This window comes from Ascaphus truei, chromosome 5, assembly GCF_040206685.1.
Source record: "Ascaphus truei isolate aAscTru1 chromosome 5, aAscTru1.hap1, whole genome shotgun sequence".
Taxonomy (NCBI): Eukaryota; Metazoa; Chordata; class Amphibia; order Anura; family Ascaphidae; genus Ascaphus; species Ascaphus truei.
The window spans coordinates 62872536-62893654 of record NC_134487.1 but is presented as its reverse complement, the minus strand read 5'-3'; the positions used below and the strand labels follow the sequence as shown (position 1 = coordinate 62893654).

At 39.2% G+C, this 21119-nt stretch overlaps 1 protein-coding gene across 7 annotated transcripts in view; it reads left to right on the top strand.

Moving 5' to 3' along the window:
* The window catches only part of PTPRZ1 (protein tyrosine phosphatase receptor type Z1), a 213986-nt gene that overhangs the window by 28571 nt on the left and 164296 nt on the right, over positions 1 to 21119 (top strand). For all 7 annotated transcript variants that reach the window (XM_075599926.1, XM_075599930.1, XM_075599928.1 and 4 more), the window contains exon 2: positions 16640 to 16705. In XM_075599926.1, the coding sequence (XP_075456041.1) occupies positions 16640 to 16705 (66 nt within the window). The remainder of the gene's footprint in view (positions 1 to 16639; positions 16706 to 21119) is intronic.

Sequence of the window (21119 nt, the reverse complement as noted above, 5' to 3'; positions counted from 1 at the left end):
CAATTTTCCTTTTAAAAGAGTTAGGTTGCAAACAACTTTTCTTTGTTCTGATAACAGGTCTCAGCAAAATGTACACGTTGACAGTTTCCAGTAAGTGGCTCTGGTATGCTGAGTGGAATACTATCAACCTGCCAACAGAAGAAAACAGCTTACCCACAAAATGTATGAGGGCTACCCGAAAATGAAATGGCTTGTCGATGTGGCTGACTCCATATCTGAATAGTAAACGCTCTATGCCCCTCTTTCATTAACATATGAAAAATGTTATAAATAGGCTCCAGGCGAAACAATTCAGGGAATAATTTATTACACCAGAATCAGGAAAGTTAATTAAACAGGTCATTAATTAGCTTGTGGTAGCTATGTATTAGTTCACTTGATAGTCCTGCTCGACCTGAGAGAGAGCATACATCTAAAAATGTATTCTGTTAGTCCAAATAAAAAAGGTTATCATTTACTTTTGACATACTCACTCATTTTTGCACAATGGTGCAAATCCTTAACTAAATTATGTAGCCACTAATGTTACACTCCTTTCAAAATGCAATTATAACAGCTTAGTACAGGCATGTATGTAAAGTGAAAATGTACTTAAAGTGAAGCACTACCTTTTCCCCACTTATCGATGCATTTACAGTACTGCAATCGTCATATACGTGCATAACTGATGTAAATAAGACATGTGTAACAGGCTCTATAGTCTCCCCGCTTGCGGACAGCTTCGGTACAGGGTATTGCTGTTCAGGACGTGCTGACAGGCGCATGCGTGAGCTGCCATTTGCCTATTGAGCGATGTGTACTTACTCGCGAGTGTACTTAAAGTGAGTGTCCTTAAAGCGGGGTATGCCTGTATTGTATAGGATCAAAAAAGCCCTTGTGATTCTTTATCTATTGTTCCAGTTGGTAGATTGCTTTGGGTCTACAGTAAAATGTAGACAGTCCAGTAAAGTGTGTGTGTGTGTGTGTGTGTGTGTGTGTTTCAACTTATATGAGAAGTGGAAGTATATCTACTTTTCTTGGAGTTTTGTTGATTACTCTGCACTATTTTTGCCTGTTGTATCACAGCTTGCTTATCATAGCCATGGTCTTCAGAAACTAAAACGAAAGATGGGTGACATTTTCAGATTTTGAAATAAACCACCACTAGGTTTAAAAAATTCAAATGTTTGAATATTTGAAACATGGCAAATTTTAAAGAATTCACCCCCCCCCCCCCAACCATCACCAATTATAGAAAATTGGAAACTATGAAAGTTTGCTAAATATAAGAGGGGGGGGGGGAGTTGCAAATATGCAAATTCAACAATTGGTAAACATGTCATAATAAGAAATTATTCAAATATTCAAAACAAACAAAGCGAATATTCAGAAACTGGAGAATATTCACAAATTTATAAAAGAATATGGAATGTTTGAATATTCGAGAATTTTTCACAATTTGAAGAAAAACCTGTGGATTTAATTTTGTCACCTTTGCCCCTCTCCCACAAGAACCTAGGTATGCCTTCTGTCCAGCTGTAACAGATTTCATACTTCCAGGTGTAGTTTTCAGGACCTCTCTTACATTCTTGTTAAATGCAATGCCATACTGCACATTCATTTGAAAAAAAAAAAAAAAACAGATTTCAATTTGGGTTTTAGTTCTTATCCAGTTTTCCTAAATATTATTTTGCATGCTACTGGGCCAGTGTCAGCTGGTGCCGGCATGTCATGTGCAGAAAACCAACTCCTTCACCCTTATCCCTCCTCAACAACGCTGCATGAGCCAGGTCAAGTCTGGCATCTTGGGCCCTAGGAAACTAGCAGACAGGCAACTCCTCTGTCCGCAGCCCCTTTTCCATAAATATAGTCTCATTCTAGTTTAGTGCCATGGTGTTGCTAATGCAACAGTGAAGTTTCAACTTCATGCCTCGCTGATGTGGTACAGAACGAGTGCGAAAGAAAAGACAAACACATGAAGGAAAAACAGTATTTTTCTGTGTGTGCGATCCCCCATAAACCCTATGTTTGTTTTCTTGATTTACCAAATTATGGCTAAAAAAAAGAGAAAGAAGAGCAAAAGTTTAAAAAAAATAGATATAAGGAGAATGTCATAAGAGAAGAAAGAATGCGTGAGGGTAAAACAACCTTAAGTTGAACACTGGAGAGAGATCAGAGTGGATGCAATGGTAAGCATTTGGTAGAAAGTGAACTAACACTGGTAATTTGTTTTATGCTGCAAATTTGCTGTAGGATCAATTCATATTAGTGTGCACTGTATTTTGTGTGATGTTCATTATAATGGTTCATTTAAGTGTCAGGTGTATGTTTTATCCGTTCAAGACATCTATTTAAAAGTAAAGATGTCTGAATAACATTATTATATAGTTAATTTAAGTTGCCATGGTAGGTTTGGCTATTCTACTGCCCAGCATTATGAAGGCTATAACAGTCATCTTGGGTTTTCCCCTCTTCCAGCAGCCTTTCTGAGTGACAGGGTTTGGAGGTGGAACTGGGTCTGTGTACAGCCAATGATGGGGCAGACCTAGTGCCCTCCCCCTCCTGTGCCTTAGGGAGGAAGCATGAAAAGTTAGGCAGTCCAGGTTCACCCTTCAGGGGGTAGAGACCTATGCCTCCAGCTCCGTTATGGGCTTGGGAAGAATTTAGGCACCTGGCCGGGCCTCCAGCCTACCACCTGGATCCTGCTATTAACATCATGCATCCGCTGTAACAAGAACTGCAGTGGCTGCACCAATAAAGGATCCCATTTTATATACCCCTGCCAGAGTCTACAGTCTATTGGGTAGGGGTATGTTCAGAGGACTGTCACGGGAGGGACTGTCTGAAGAACTCTGGAGCCTACTGTGACTGGAGGAGCAGCACCATGAGAAGGACTACTGCCTGAATCCGCCTAAAGCCTGTCCTGTTTCTCCACAACATCGCGGAAGCTCTGCCTCTCCTGAACCAAACAGGCATCTAGCACCACACAGACCTGTAGCCAGAGCAAATCTCCCAGGAGGGAAGCAGCTCTACATTTACTGTACATAATCAATGATAAAAAAATAACCATGTTTCAATGATCTAAATGACTGTCAGACTTGCTTCCTTTCAAACAGATACTGTAATAGTCAATCACATATTTGACTCTGTGAGGTGTGAATGGTTGTTAAGATTCATATCTTATACTGTACATGTTAAATGTATTGTATTATAACTGTTTAATATTTTTCACAAATAATTTAGGTTTCAGTGTATTTTCTAAATAGAAAATAAATGTTAGAATAATATTTCTTTGTTTTGTTAGTATATTGTTAGTACTTTATAGTATATTTATTTTGTTAGTATATGCTTCATTCTATTTCTTTGGTAGTATATGTAGCATAATATCCTAATAAGTTCTTTTAATTGGGTTTAGATACAGTGCTAACTTTGATGTACAATGTAAAAAAAATGAAATGTGTCAAATTCATCATTAAATCCTATACTGAATAGTCAGTAAAGAAGGGGGACATTTTTATTTTTAGGTATATAAGAGAATGGAGAAAATAAAAGGAGGAATAGTAAGACTAAAGACATATAAAGGTCATGTTGAGGAGACAATGGCATAACAGACAACTTAAATAATTATATTTGCTCAGTATTCACATCAAAAAGTGTAGGTAAGGGACCACAGTTAGAGAACAAATATTAATGGAAAGGAGGTGGATACAAATCTATTTACAGCTGGAAAGGTCCTAACTGAACTTTTACAACTGGAAGTGGAGAATTCAATGGGTTCAGGTATGATATGATATGCTGGCGACAGCCCTGGCCTTAGGGCTAGGCGAGCAAGGCAGTACCCTTTGGCACCGCACCTTCGTGGCCCTGCACTGGTGGGTCTGTGTGGTGGGTCAGTGGGAAAGTGCTTCGGCTCCCCAGCTCCCTGACCACATTCAATACTCTACCTCCTCAACCTAATTGAAAGAGAGACTTTTTGATGAACCTTCCGCCTTAAAAATCCCTTCCTCTTCTTCTTTTGAATGGCGTTATCTCTTCTTCTTCCTTATCTTGAAAACCTCTTTATTGGTAAACTGCCTAAATTTGGTGGTGCAGCCCCTTAAGTACAGTGGGAGGAAGGTACAGGGTCTGAACCCAGGATTGGGTAGAACACAGGACTTTTCCCACCTCTTGCCCTGTCACTCAAGGGAGCTGCCTCTGTGGGGAAAACCCATGATTGGTCCTGTCACTTCTTGCGCTGTTACCAGGGCTTGCATGACGGAGGACAGACTGGTAGCCAAAACCAGGCATGGCTACACATCAAAGATTTTCAAATTATTTCAATTAACATATTCCTCCTCTCCTGCAAAAGCCCTATTTCAGGGTCTGGATAGGAGTAATGCCGAGATTTAAATAACCTCACATTATTTAAAGATAACGCAGCATTATCCCACAACAATGTACCGTTAACCCAATGCAATGAGCTTAATTACGGATGTTGTTATTTCTTAGAATTTTGTTAGGGACTAAGGCGTTAACTCCTAGAAAATCAAGGCGGTTCCCGTTCTAGAGAACGTCACATTATTTGCCCTGATTTAACGGGGTTTAGTGAACCTAGCCCTAAAAAACTTAGGTAAGTAGAAAAGTTATTGGATCTTTAAATTAACAACATTCTTACCTAGTGGTCTTAAGGAGGAGATTGATTTGATTCCCTTTTATCAGATGCAGCAATGTGATTTGGTGTATTTTATTTTAATTTTTTACAATATATATATAAAAGAGTTAAACTAAGGGTTTGAACTATTCAATACATATGATAATTATTTTTAATTGCTGTTTGCATGGAGTGCCTATAGATTGTGCTAGAATGCCATTACACCTTGTCTCTTGATAATGCAAGTGAACTTGTGAAACGTGAGAAGATTTCGCTAGTCGTGGTACTGTTTGGAGCAGGGATCTGGGGAGCTGGTCAGGTGATGTTAGCATCCAGTGAAAAGCTGAGACTTCAATTACGTGGGCCGCTGGGTCAGAACGTCAGAGAAGTGGTACAGGAACTCAAATTATGTGCTATGCTTTCTGTTATTAATATGGGGGCAAATCTTACTTGATTTGAAATTGGAGGAAGTAAGAGGTTAAATAGGCAAAGTAGGTGGGCAAAGTGGTTCCTATCTGATGTCAAATTCCGTGGGCCAGATCCTCAAAGCTCTATTACGTGACTTAATGTGATATTATGCCATTATGAGCATCTTCGAAGGCCAATAATGTAACGTTAAGTCATGTTTTCAGCAGGAAACATCAATACTCTAACTATAGTGGCTCCTAGTAAGGGTCAGTTAAGGTTAATGTGATGTAACGGGTATTCCCTCTAGTATGACCCACCCAATCTCATATTGGCCCCTGCGGTCTATCCAGCCCCCATTACATGGTCATGTCTGGTGGTGCACCTGTCGGCAACAGGACTCCTGAGTCTCCCGCAAGATGGTGTTCGGGGATTGTCAATTCAGACAGGCAGCTTAGGTAGTGTGTGCGAGTCCTACCTATATCACATGCAGCGCCTCCACCTCATCAGGATCTCTGCGTCCGCAGGGAGATGGGTCTGATGAGGAACTCCTTCTTGGTGGTGACTTCCACTGGAGAGTAACTTCACACTCACACTGTGGAGTTGTCTTTGAACAGGGCATCTTTATTGATGATGGTATAGACAGACTGCCCCTTGCAGCGGTAAGCTCAGCCGCACATCTCGCCCTACTGTCCCTTGAAAAGGTACGCCCTCCCAATGGAGTGAGATCCCCTCTCCCCGCAGGGAGATCACCCCTGTGCCAGATCCCTGGACACAGTGTGGCCTTGTCAGGCTTGATGCTACCTGATGTAGAAACGGGCCACTAGTTACTGCACTAGTGGGCCCTTCATTTCCCAAGTCTCAACACAGACTTATTCCTTCAACTCTCTCCACTGCTCTCCCCCAACACTCTAACTTTGGGCAGTGCTGTGCCTTATATACCTCAGGAAACAGGCACATCTCTGATGTCACTAACTGTGGACTCAGAGTATGTAGCCACTCCCATCCATACCTAGGGCTCCTCACCAGGGTGTGAGGGCAAACCTCCATGATTACTGCTGGCATCCCTGTAACTTACCAGGTTTACTGCTATCAGGAGAGACAACTGCAGACCATTTTACAGCATGGCTACTGTGACATTAGCTAAGTCATACCTAAATGTGGCGTTACTTCCTTGCAGACCCTGAAACACAGTATGGGGGAAGAGAGAGAGTGAGGTGGAGATCATTTAATTAATTTAGATATGTAATTTATAGTCCTCTTAAGCACAGGGTACGTTTAACCATTAGGCGAACTAGGTGGCCGCATAAATAATGCAGCAAAATGTTGGGAGTGGCAGTCGCCTCGTTCGCCTAATGCTGTTTTGAATTTCCCCAATCTCCCAGAGCAGGGCAGTTGCTTGGGGGCTGGGCACTTTCCTCCATCCTGATTGCCTGCTGTTGGGTAATACAGTCAATTAGGAGGAGATTTCAGGAGCCTGGGAGTGGGGCCAAGCAGAGAAGTACTGTAAGCAGCATGAATTGGAGGTGTGTGTGTGTACTTTCAGCTGCTGCCCTGTGTGCATTTGCTATGTTTTGTCCTGCTATTGTGTGTGTATCTTCTGTTACTTTCCTGTGGGGGTGATGGAGAGAGAATGAGAGGAAGGGGGAGAATGAGATGGCAGAGGGGGCAGTGTATGTAAAGTAAAGAGGGGATTGTCGGGCCAGGCAATTTCCCCCAAAGTTAATTTGTTGGGGGGGGGGGGCGGTTTGGAGTTGCAAGGCTGAATGTTTGCCTATAGCACTTAATACCCTTGCCTCACCCTGCTTAAGCACAACCCATATTTAAGGGTTTTAATGGGAGTAATGCCAGATATAGATAAAACATAATTAATGTCACATTATTGGAAGCCAATGCAATGATGCACTAATGACATACATATTTTTGGCATTAAATAGGAAATTGCGATAGAAACCTTTGCTGTTCTACTACATTATCCCCAAACACCTGCAGGCAAAGGATGCCAGTAATGCATGGTTATTGTGCATATATAAGTCTTCGTGAATACAAGTTACATCTGTTAAACCATCCTGCATGGTTTTTTTTTCATACAGTAATGCTGAATCTTATCGTACATATTCATAATAACATTTTTAAAAATACATACATTTTGTTTTTTTGGGGAGAAATTATAGGGTAATGCTATTATTTGCAAATGATGTACATTATCTCAAAATTGATTTTGAGTAGGATTACACCTTTTCTAAAAATGTAAAATAAATATACAAATTGGTTATAAATATAAATGATAATATGGGGTGAAAGCAAGGATCATACATTAACACTACTACTTCTATCTGATGTTGGGCTATACATTGAGCAAATACTCAAGCTTACTTGCCAAAGGATTGTTAATATCTTATAGTTGTGCATTCATTTATTTCATAGTAGACGCTACATTTAAAACAGTGTGCAATTTTGGTGGGTATGAACATTTTTTTATTTTGTACAGTACTCTGAGTACTCTTTTAGTAGTCCGTTCTAAAAGAGAGAGAATGTCCTTAATTTGTATTGAGGATTAAATCAAATGTATGCTGTTTGAGAGCTAAAATAGTAAGGGAGACATTATAAATGATGAATACTCAAGGCTGTCTACAGTATGTTTCAATACAATTTAGCAGCAAAACTGGATCCGAGAGACATTTTCATATTACATCTATTTATACCAATGTGTCAAGTTCTTTGCTCCCACGTCTTCCCCGTGTGGTCAGTTTGTGATTTGGATGTCACCCAGTACACATATGAGATGTATCATGTTCTGTATCAGTGTTGCTCTATTTATTTTTACTTTTCTTTGCACCACCAAATCCCCCAGATCTGCGGTTAACAATTTTCGCCAGATGTATTCCACTTGATGAAATCATGAGCCAAAAATAAGCATTGCGCTAAATTAAACATATCTTCACAAAGATACATAGCCCCAAAAGCAGTTTTAAGCTGAATGTTGACCGGAATATTGTCAATAAATTTGACTTCCCCAAATAAATATTTGGCTGTGATTATTTGGGATGTCTGAGTAGACCGTCACTTATAAGATGGCTGAATACCCGATCCGTGGATTTTCCACCGTGTTTTTACCAAAATCCAATCCTCATACAAAAAAACAAAGGCGGATTGGGCGCCAAAGAAATTTCAGGTGGGCACGCCTGCTTTTTTCATGTATCTTTTGTACTGCATATTAGTGCTTGTGGAACCCTGCAAAATACACACACAATGCGAACGTATTTTTCACAGTACCGTAATGATGTGCGGGTCCTGGCACACCAGAGGCCCCTGTGATATAGCAGGTACATCATCAGCGTTTTACTCGTTCTCTTGGAGCTGATTGGGCTGACCGCTCAATGGCAGTGGTGAGCTTGATCAAGGCGGAAGTGGGGGCAGTCCTACTCAAGTGATCACATGGTCCGCAAATCCAGAACTTTAGTGATTGAAACATCAACAAAGACTCAGAAAGCAAATAATATAATAATGTAAAAAATAGCTTTAAAATGGTGGCACCTGACAGAGATGTATTTGTCTTAACCCTTTTATTAGACCATGTTACGATTGTTATATGTAATGTGCAGGGCATGTAGTGCTTTGGATATTGGCAGATTTAACAAGTTCTTTAAAAGTGCCGTTTCTAAAAAATGAGCATGTTGTTCTATTATTAGGGCATCCCATGGAGCACATGAACATGTCTTGAATGAACATAATAACTTGATCTTTTACAGTGTCAAAAGTATCCCATTATATATAAGCTCAACGTGGATAACACTTGAATGAATGCAAAATGATTGGCACTTAACAAGAAAATACATATCCAAGCCAATTTAAAAAAAAAATACTGAAAAGCATTAATGTGTCCTACTTAAGTCAACAACAATGTTGAAGTGGATGTTTCTTTTAAGCAGACACACTGGAGACTACAGTATACAGCATATGAGGGCACAAAAGGGCAGTATTGTCGTGCAAAGCACTTTAAAATCTGTGTATATTAACTATACTTTGCTTATTATAACTAAAATTATATTTTGGATGCCATTATATGCCTGGCGAACACTGCTGGGTGGCTTTTAAACTGCAGTATATAGAAATTATACATAAAAAAGTTTCAGCTATACCGTTTTACCTCAGGACAACCGTTAAGTAAAGGTATAGTTAAAGTGCAAGCTATTGAACTTTTTGAAGGCAGTCTTTAAAATTTAGACTTCACATATTGAAATGTACATTTACATTCTTATTTTCTTTGCAGGCTTCAATTGCTAACTTTTTTCATTTCTGATATCTATAACACTGACGTTCTGAAGGGCGTTTAAGGTGTAGTCATATGTACCTTATCTGGGCCAGAAAACGTAATTTTGTAATACATGTACAGTATTAGTCTAACTGGCTTCCTTAAACAAATCTACAGTATGCTAATACTGTAGCAAAGATGTGACTGCTTAATTTAAAAAAAAAATAACTTTGAATGGGGAAGTGGTTGTCACTCACGTGTTTTCTTTACCCCTATAACAAACTGTCCTTTTTAGAGAACCAAAAAATGTTACGGGAGGTAAGGAGGCAGGGACTCTGGCTGTGAAAGAGAAAAAAAGAGGAAATAACACCCCTACTAGAGATGGGCAAAACAGAAAAAAATCGGTTTCGCAGAATTTTCGAGCTTTCCATTCAAAATCCGCTCTGCAGTGTAAAATCCGCCATTGGATACAATCCGCTGGTGAATTTTAAGAATCAAATCCTCGGATTCCGCAAATTGGATTGTTAAAATCCACCAGAAGATTGCGGAATCTGCAGATTAGATTGTCGGTGATAAAAAAAAAAAATCCCGAACAGACAAATCGCCTTTTTTGAGACTGATGTGTGGAAGACCAAAGGAAATGGCCGCTCCGAAGCGGATCCAAATCCGTAAGAAGAATACGCTCATCTCTAACCCATACCAAGTATAACTTAACAGTTTTTTATTGAAGAATATTTACAGGTGGCAGATTTGAGTACAAAGGGCACCAACCACCCAGCCAACATCCCTTAAACATGTCACCGGAATTAGTTTAATTTGGTCATAGGAGGGATGGTATTAGTAAACTCAAGTCTCTTTTTTCAATGGAGCACCAAAAATCTGTCATTGTCCTCTGGAATCATTTAACATACAGTAAAGGGGAAGCAGATCTCAATGCATTTCAGCCTGATGGGGCACAAATGATCATAAATCATAGAGATCCATCTGATACTAGAGAAGAAACTAAGGATATCTGAGTTTGTTATAGTCCATTTTGTAAAGTTCTACTGTTGTATGATCATGTTTTAACATTTTGAACATACACTTTAAAAGTGGGTGAAGGGAGAAAGATTAATAATTTTAGCTCGATTAGGGTGATTGTTAGGAATGGGTTAAACTGTTCTTTGGAATTTCCTTGCTTTTCCCTTCAAAATCCGTAGCACCGTGTAAGATCCACAGACGGATTGTTTCAGCTGCAATCTGTGCAGATTCGTTACAATTCCTCTATCCGGCTCGGTTATGTGGCTTTAAAATACCCCGTCATGTAATGTAAGATAAAAGTGCAATAAATGAATCCGTTGTTAAAAATCACAAATGGAGCTACAGCCTATTATTAGCATGATTAAATGCAGTTGTTGTTTAATGCTGGGGTGCGCAAACTGGGGAAATTTTTTTCGGGGGGGGGGGGCACAGCATTACAGAGGCCCTGTGGTATTTCCCACAACATTTTAATTAAATAGCGGGGGAGGCGCTAGACCTCTGTAACTCTCTTACCTGCTCTCAGCTGGCTCTTCGGCGTCGCGTTGCCATGACAACGCGGTGTCAAATGGCAACGCGTTTCCATGGCAAGTGACATGATATTATATCATATGACGCCGCCTTTGCCATAGAGCTGATATGGAGGGGGAGAGCAGACAGGGGGGCCAAAACAGAAATGTTTGCGCACCCCTGGTATAATGGTTCAGCTAAGTCCCACTTTTCTTAAGTAAATAAGGTATACTTTTTGACACTTTTTTTTATTAGTGTAACTAAGTACTGAAGCAGGGCCCTTCGTTGTCAATAGTGTACACGTAGAGAATGATAGAAAACCAAGCTGGAGAATAGCACTGGATATATTATCCCCGGATTCTGACTGTCCTTTTTTCCCCAAATTGTCAGAGTTACAACTAAACTGTTGTGGAACCTTAATAATTATTATTCAGATTATTTTTCACACTTATTTTTCACATTTATATAGAGACTAATAATAACATTCATGTTGATATACTACAATCACAGAAACATGTGCAGCATGACGGCCAGAGCCCACTTCACTGAAAGTACAGTCAATACCAGCAGGTTAATGTGAAAACTGTTATGTAAATATGTTTTTCTTTTTTAGATAAGATAGTACAGCAGCAACACACAAACTATAACACTCCAACCCACAGCTAAACCCTGCAACAAATGGCTTCAGCTTGAGACAGCGCATTTGTTTATACAACAAACAGGCAAAAAACCTGAATGCTACATCCAATATGACAAATTATATAGTTAAATACTAGGCCAAAGCATTGTAAGTATGCAACCACACCAAGGTATATCCCTCTACAGGTTCTAACACTATCTACAAACGTTCTCTTCAGTTACCAAGGTATACCAGATAGGAATGCAGTTAGGACAAGATCAACATTTTTGAGAAGCAATGCCCCCATGAAAAATCATATCAAACATCACTTACCTTCCACCTTTTCATGGTTTCTTTAGGTTTTACATTGATCTGGTGTTTTAATTCAGTACATTTATTTTGCAGATTAGACACTTGAGTAGAGTAGGGGCTCAGCATTTTTAGCATGCGGTTTATTCCGTTCTCAAAAGCGCTGATCGTTTGCTCTAGTTCAGAGGTTTTAAATGAGTGTTCCTCCTCGTTATCATGAATCAAGTAATTCAGTGCTTCTTATGGATATCATAAAAAATATTATTTGATTTTATGGGGCACTGAGCACTGTAGCCAGTCATCGACTCTCTAATGGAGGGAGAAATGTCTCTACACCTGTCATCCACGGCTCCTCCTTCTCATCTGCGGATCGCGGATTACGTTTTTTGGTTCGAATGATTAATTTGTCATGCCGATTGCCAGTGATTGAAAATAAAATTTGGAAAAGGCGGATTGGCCTTTTTGAGACGGATCTGCGTAAATCTGCAGACCAAAGGAAGCGGCCGATCCGAACGGATCCAAATCCGTTAAAAAGGTTTGCCCATCTCCAGTGATTATGGTGTCAGCTTTACTTCTATCAGGTTTCAGGCTGAGCTGTCTTGGGGTGAGGAAGTTTCTTGTAGTCATAAAGGTGCAGAGGGCTTTTATATCAAAGCATAACAGTCCTTTTTAAAACACAGCAACAATAACTTCACCTAACAACTGGCTCCCGGGTTCCTGCTGAGAGGGGCGCACACTTGTACTGGGATGAGCTCCCCAGGGATGACAGAAGACTGATTTGGATGCAGGTGGACTGGGGTATTTGTCCAGGCCACTCATGCAATGTAAAGTCTGACTACCCCTTATGAGGCACTGCATCTTCAGGTCAGGAATTCCAATATCTGGACTTGCCCTACTAATTGTTCCTAAGTAGTTAAAGCTAACCATGATATTTATTAACCTAATAAGCACCACTCTAGTTAGAATTCACCAGAGATATCATGGGTCAGAGCTATAATTAACCCATTCTCTTCTGTCTGGGGGCAACATGAATCTCCGATTAGGGAGATTAACCTTACTTAACGTTACATTATTACTAACAATGAATCTTCAAATGACAATAACATAACATTACTGTACGTCAGGTTTCCTCCTGCAAAGAGCATTGCATAAACTATAATGTCCGTTAGTGATAATGACCTACAAATTATATGCACATAAGGAAATTTTAATAACATCACATACCCACAAAAGTCTGCTAAGGTTAACACAGTGACTTAAATTTAAGGCCATACCTAAACTTGGTGGTACTCCTATCCAGACCATTATAGTGCTTGGTTGTAACACCACAATTAGACATCATTTAAATAACAAAGCATTATTTCCAATGTTATTTCCCTCTCCTCTTTCTCTCCACTTCAACAAAAGCCCTATTTCAGGGTCCAAATAGGAGTAGAGCCAAAACTGACATAAAGTCATGTTAATCGACGATAACATAACTTTATGCTGCAATAACGGGACAGTACTGTAAGCGTTTGCTAATGAGATGTAGAACAGCCATTATTTTTGTATATCAGTATGTAGCTTTGAGGATACGCGTTAACCTCAGGGAACATAATGTCCATTCCTGTTTTAGGTAACGTTACATTATGAGTCTTTGTGGATCCAGCCCTACATGTCAGCTACCCACTGTGAGAATCACTCCTACTTTTAATAAAACAACAGAACAGAATCACATGAAGCTGAAATGCTAGTCCTCCATTTTAGAGGGTAAATACCGTAATTAAACAGTAAACATTAGACAAGCAGGGGATTCTGGGAGAGGAACTACAAAGAACACATTCTTTAATACAATTTGAAACCCGTTTTTGGGTGGAAAATCTCTATTGACGTCAATGGGGATTTTTCGGCAAAACAGCTGTCTTTATTGAATTAGCCCCTTTGATGTGTCAGTAATTAGATGTTGAAATAGTTTGTGAGATGTAGGTTTAAAATAAGATTAGAGTGGTTTCCTGTTGAACCAGGGAGTGTATCCTAGATTTGGCATGCCACAAGAGTAATGCTTTCAGGCATGATGGCCAGAGAAAGGTAGCACACAGAGAACTACAGTGAGAGTGGAGACTGCCGAGAGAGGTACACTACAGCAAGCTAATCTATAAATGCTGTGCAAAGAGGCACATGAGTAATATGCCTGGAAGCAAACGTGGGTAGGTTTGAAATAAGTGCAAGATTAAACAGGATGTTACTTGAAGAATGTAAGCAAAAGGGAAATGGAGACAAATTTACAAGTTTGGCAATTTCAGGTACAGTGGTTAGAGAATCAATGCAATCAAATTAGTCATATTTATCCAGCACAAGTAAGTGCTTTAGCGGGAGCTAAATTTGCCTTTTTCCCTAAAGGGTTAATTTCATTTTTTTATTTACTAATATACTGCAGTGCATATGTTTTAATTGTAATTCTGGACTTTTTAAAGGCCAGAAAGCAGATCTGTACTGCCACACTGTGCCAGTAAGTTTGATTGCAGTGTACGCTTTCTTTAACCTTGTGAAAGTAATGTTATCCCTTTTATCCCAGGTTGTACAGATAGATTGAGCAAGAATGATCTGCATCCTTGTAATCCTATTGTGCTATGTGTATTTAAGAAAAATGGAACAACTGCCAATGGGTCGCTAATTGTGCTATTTTTCTTTCTTTAAGTAACCAGCTGACATATTAATATTGTTGACGCAGACAACGGGTACATTGGTTAAAATATAATGAACAAGTTATTTACCACTTTTACTAATATTACCTGTAACACTGCTTACCTGCACAAAATGTTTAACATACAAGGAACAATCAATGTGCGGTGAATCATAGAATTACAGAAGTGCAGTGATAAGCGATAGCGATAAGACAGGCTAGGAAGAGTGTGCAGGTTACTTAACCACTTCTACTGTATGCTCCAAGACAAATGTGTCCTCTCTGGCACTTAATCACATTGATTGATTTTGGTCACTGCCGTTATACCGTATTGTACCGTACTATACCATAACTTTTAATAGTCCAACATGAGGGTGCTCCATACTGTACATATAAACTATACAAAATCTGTGTGACATGATGTCCATCTTGTTGATCCCTTTTGGCAGGAGTAATTTGTTAGTTTTTAATGTCCATTAGTTATATTATTTCTCTGTTTCATATAGTTTATATTTCGAACAGTTCTCTATTCCCCTATTTCTTTGTGTGGTAACAATTTTCTTTTATCACAAAAATGCTTTAATGGTGGAATGACTTACAGCTTCAATGTAATATTTAATCAGAGATGTTGTGCTGAGCTTTATTAAGAGGTGCAAACATAAAATACCACTTTTTGTTGTAACACTGTCATATTTTCTATGGAGCTTTTATAAATGTGCATATTTTCTCATTGAAACATACATTTTTACTAGTGCTGTACGAATGTGTCAAAAGTTCAGCCTGCAGAGGAAATAGGTTTAGTATTAGGTGATACCTTTTTTATTTGGACTATTAATATTATAAGACATGTTTTTGAGATTTCGCCTCTCTTCCTTAGGTCAAGCAGTTCTGATTTACAAAATATTTTATGAGTTCAACACAGATGTAAAAAAAACAAGATAACAATCTAAGGAGATGATGACATTTTGGCTAAACGTTTCTGTTTCTTTGCAAAGACGAGAGAGACTCTTCTTTGCTAAAGTCCCAATTTGCTTATATACCACTGCAAACACGCTTGTAAACATACATAGAGAGACATACAGGTATACGTGCACAAAAATGAGCACATCTGATATACCTGGGATATATGCTTATTTGGATATGCAAAGTATAGTTTAATGACTTAAATTAGAATATTTTGTTTTAGGTTTCTCAGGTGTGCTCCATGTTGTGCACAGATGTCTCTGCACATGTTGTTTAATAATGTGTTTGTGGTGATATATAAGCAACTTGGGACTCTACAAAAGAAACCTATCTCCCTCCCCATCCCCTCTCCTCTATCTATATCCGCTTCCCCTTCCTCTCGCTCCCTTCTCTCCCCCTTTTCCATTCTACCCCTCTCTAAACCTTCAATTCCCCACCCACTTACCCTCTTTCTCTTTTCCCCCCTTATCAAGCAAACCCCATATTTCAGAGTCTGGATGAACATTAGGCGATCCAAACTTCGCAAAAAGTTGAACTTGCAAAGAGACGCAATTTTCTGCGGTGGATTCGAACTTTGGTTAGATTTAGGTTTAATAATATTTATAGTGCATAATTATGTTTCTTTAACTTTATGACATCAGCAAACTAAATATTTATGGATCAGTTATACTCCCCTTATCTGTTCACATGAATATCCACGTTAAAACATTACTAACATTTCCAATAATTAAGTGAGGAAATATCATGCAAGCATTTAGTTTGAGAAATCCTACATAGCGTATTTGCCTATTGATTGGTGTAGGAGTATTGCCGTAGTCCTGGGAAAATTACAGCAGAGGTGCGCAAAGTTTCTGCACTGCGCCCCCCTGCCTGTCAGCTCCAGTGCTCGCGCCCCCCCCCCCTTTCCTGTGAACCGCATCAAATGTTGTGATGTCATGTGACTCCGCATGTGCGTTACCATGGTGACGTGTCACGTCACATGACCCCATGGCATCAAATGACATTGCCATGGCGACGCGTCCAGAAGCCGGCTGAATCCCGGTAAATTGAGGTTGCAGAGGCCTCGCTCGGTCCCCTGGCATTTAATTTAAATGCCTCGGGGAAGAGCGCGGCCTCTGCCACCACAGCACCCCCTCCCCCCCAAAAGAAGCGCACACTCAGTTTGCGCACCCCTGACTTACAGTAACCCTGATTTTGGTTCACAATGATTTGATCGCAAGATGTGGTTTCTTTCTAGTATTATCCGTTACTTTGCTCTGATGTTTTTTTTTCTCTCTCTCTCTTTCCTAGATGTGGTTTTTGGATACTATAGACAGCAGCGAAAAATAATCGAAGATATAGACTGGTCCTATACAGGTATGGATACTTGGTACATGGTTCAATTATTGCAGAAAGATAATTGATTCTTTGGAAATGTTTTCTATTTACATTCAAGTTGCAGGTTTCTATTATTTTTAGTAATTTCCTCTAGGTCTTCATTTTTCTTGGCACCTACATATTCAATGTGGTTGATAAAGCAGCAGTCCAAGCTGCCGTTTTTTTTAATTTAGTTTATTTGTTTCCCTTTAATATGTGCACCAATACAATCCACACAATGATAAGTAATTATCTAGATTGCCTATCGATCGGCGAAGATTCGGCTCGGGGTTTCACTAAATGGCTGTCAGTGCAGCAGAAGAGGACAAAGATGCAAAGTTCTGTGGGGAAGATCATGTGACCAGGCAATCACTAGATACAATTGTTGCACTGCTAGAGAGAGGACATGGCTCAAAAAAGGGTGTGCCAGAGCCTGTCTCAGAAGAGGAAGGGGATGTGACTTTGTAAATGGTTGCTGTAGGTTACATTATAATACATTAAAAATGTAATTCAGAGTTGTTTTAAAAAAAGAACTGCTACAAGTATTTTCTCATAGCACAGAACTGATTTATTTAAAAAAACAAATAGACACACATGAAGGATAGTGCTTGGTGTGCAGCTTTAATATTCTGCAAGGCTTATTTAGTTACATTATGTTGCATGTTTACCTGACAAAAAAATCAATATGCACTGCTTTAAGACTTAGGGCGTGATTCAGTATTGTCCATTCAAATCAATGGCAGTGCCATCTGCCACTTCGGACAAAATACTTTAACAGGCCCTAAGATTTGTTTCATTGGTTCATTTTGTTGAGACTGTCACTGTGAAAAATGTGTAGTGCCACAGACATTATTACGTAAAGGTCATGAAATTACTAGAACAGTAAGTAGCACACGGTTATGCAAAAGATTATATTGATTCAGAGGATAGTGAAACAAAACAGCATGGATTTTAATCCTAAATAATACAAGGTCCAGATTAGCAATACTGTACCTAATATTGCTATTCCCTCTAGTAAAAACAAACTGCGGTGTTGAATTTTCTTTGTTTTAAATCGTTTATGTGAACCTTCCTTTTAGACGGCAATGTTAATTTTATCCCTGTGAGCAGGCATGAAGGCTGTACGTGTAAGTCTTTTTCTTAGCGCTAAAAACTAGCACAGCGTGCTCCAATTTCTACAACAGTGTTTTACATGCAGTTGTGTAAAAAGTTTAACATTGCACTCATGTCCTTATAATTATTTATTTTTAACAACATTTATATTGCTCCCCAGATACATTAGTTAGTAAAACAAAGGTGTGCTTACATATAGATTTCATTATAGAGTCATTGATAAGTTGTCATTGTGGTGGGTCGGGGTGGAAACATTATGGTTGGGCTGTGGGTTAGGTGAATTGAGAGCTTGCTTGGTGGGTGGGCAGGGGTTGGGGTCAGGTCTCTGGATTTAGTCCTGTCAGTGGCATGGTGATGTAAGTGATTATAAATATGAGTGACATGTACATGTGGAGATCCTTCGTTAACATACTGTAGTAGACTCAAATAATAAATAATGGGCAAATTGATGAGATTTTTCAAATGGAATTTGCTTTATTTTTTCTTCTGACGCTCAGCTAGGAGCTGGGTAAAATCAAGTCAAACTGCTTGATGTGCCTTGGTGAGTTAGGTGAGAAACTTGGTGAGTTAGGGTTTGAATAACAAAAGGAGAAAATTAATGAGTAACAGTTTTACAAATGTCCTTCTTTTTTGTTAGTGCTCATCTTTTTTTTTTTGAAAACAAGTAATAATGTTATCTAATTGGGTGTGAGTTAAAAACAGCCTTAAATCTACACACCCTACTTACTAAATGGCCATTTGGAAGCAATAAGCATTGTTATAGTAGGTGTTTGTAATAGTTAATTAATGAAGTCATTTAATAATTACAGTATAAGCAGATTTTGTTCTTGCAAAGTCAGTGCTTCACTATAATACTACATTTGCATGAGAGCCATGCTTCTGACTTGCCCATACTTGTTGAAGTTAATGCTGCACAATATTAAAAGGAAATTCTAATTACATTTTTACTTGAGTGCTAGTCTCCTCTATTAGTCCTGAAGCTGTTCCTTAGACATGGAATGTCACAACAACAATGTGTAATATTAAGTCAATCCTTTTAGTATAGAAGTGTAGCCTTAGTGGTACTGAATGGGTAAATCACCCTAGTTGGACCTTTTATATACAAAAATAGCAGATCCAGCAAAGCCAAATAGAGAATACAATGGGAAGTAAAGACAAACATGGATTATCACTGAAATAGAAGAGCATACATTTATTTGTCATACATTAGGATTATAAACATTTGTGGGTTTGTAATTGTTGTAACTTATGAACTGTTTAGTTATTTTAGACAAACAATTGTCGAGCTCATTGCTGCTTATGCATTATTTTGTCTATTATTTAAAGAGTTTGGCTCTAAGAATTTGGTGGTCTATGTATGTATAAGGAAAAAGTGGGTTTTGACGCATGACTCTGTTTTCGGAGCAGAGATGCGGAATATGCAGAATTTTAGACTTATGCCGATATGGAGGATTTTGGGGCGCAAACAAAAAGGAAAAAGAATGTGATACACTAGCCATTTTATCCATTGATTGTCACTGTGGTTACCTATGCTCTCAAAGGGTGCATAGATAGCTACATTGGCAACCTACTACCCACCCCCTCTACCCCCAACAACCCGCCCCCCTCCAACACACAGTAGTAGGCAAAAGCCCTATTATCCAGATCTAGATAATAGCATATTTGCCCATTAAAAAGAAACTATTAGCCAGCAACCCTATAGTAAATAGAAGTTGTACTTACCCCTGCCAGGATGAAGGCCATCCTTGTATTCATCCTGATCCTCTTCCGTAGCACCAACATTAAAGTAAAAAAATAGTTACTGGCCAGTAACCCTTTAATTACCTTAGTGGTTAGTAACTGTTATGGTAACTAAGGGGTTACCCACCAGGGAAGCGTAACCACTCTCCCCGGGAAACTACCCCATTCCAACCCTATCATCACACACACAAATGGGCAAAAGCCCTAGTAGCCAAATATGGCTATTAGCGCTTTTGCCCATTTTTGTTGAAAAAATTAAAATTACACAATAAAATGAAATTGACATTTCAACACATTCAAATAAACAGTTTGCAAAAAAAACATTGATTGTCACTGTGATTATCTATGCCCTAACAGGGCACAGACATCCACATTTGCAACCTAAAAAAAATGTCTAGCAAAAAACACATAACAATAAAATAAAAACAAACACTATTCAAAAAAAAAGGCATTGATTGTCACTGTTGTTATATATGCCCTCAATGGGGGCACAGATAACCACAATGACAATGAATGGGCAACCCCCCAAAAATACACAATTAAATAAAATACAATCCGGGTTTCTTACCCTTGCCGGGATGGAGGCTCATCCTCCTTACCCAACTGCGGCACCAACAACTCTTGACCAATGAAGCAATGATCCTAATCTTGAAGAACTGCATGATGCGCAGAAGTCCATGATCCTCAGTTGCTTGAAGAAGAGTCTGCAGCAAATAGATCTTCTTTCTTATGTTCTTTCTTTTCTTCACCAGGTCCAGGAGATGTTGACTCGCTGTGTTCTTGCTGTCAAATGAGACATTACAGCCCTTATATAAGGCCTGTGCTATCACATTTGACTGATAAATGGTACATCCACCAATCGGATTGGTGGATGTATAACATGCATCCAGGCATCAGGTTTGACAGAGAATTACTTCTCTACCAAACTTGATAGAATCGCCTGGTACATCCACAAATCCAATTGGTGGATGTACCATATGATGTCTTCCCATTTTTGGGTGATGTGACATCGCCTTAAAGGGAGGTATACATATGGGACCTGATTGGATGGCTTCCCTCCCTTAAAGATGATAAAAACTCTCTCTCAAAAAGGAAAGGCATCACATAGTACATCCACCAATCGGATTGGTGGATGTACCATGTGATTCCATCAAGTTTAACATACAGTATATGAAAGTTTAAAAAATAATAAATGTTCCCAGCACACAAAAGAAGGAAAATGGGGGAATGGTGAACCAAAACGTTTAATGAGCAAAACACAAAATGAGTGAAAAAACCACAATACAAAAAGGGAGAGGGAGGGAAGGGGTGGGATGAACAAACGTAAAAGTATAGAGGAAAAGGGGGGCGGCAACGTTTCAGGGTATGAACCCCTTCTTCAGGCCCATTCCCAAAAGACACAGGGTATCTAATGGTACTTCCCTAGTCCCTATACACGTCTCCCAAAGAAAGTACCAAAAACAAATGGGCAATGAGACATGGATGTATCCTAGTAGGGAATAATGTAACCAGGTAGTATCCTAACGAGGGTTAATAAGGCATGAATTAATCCAAATAGGGG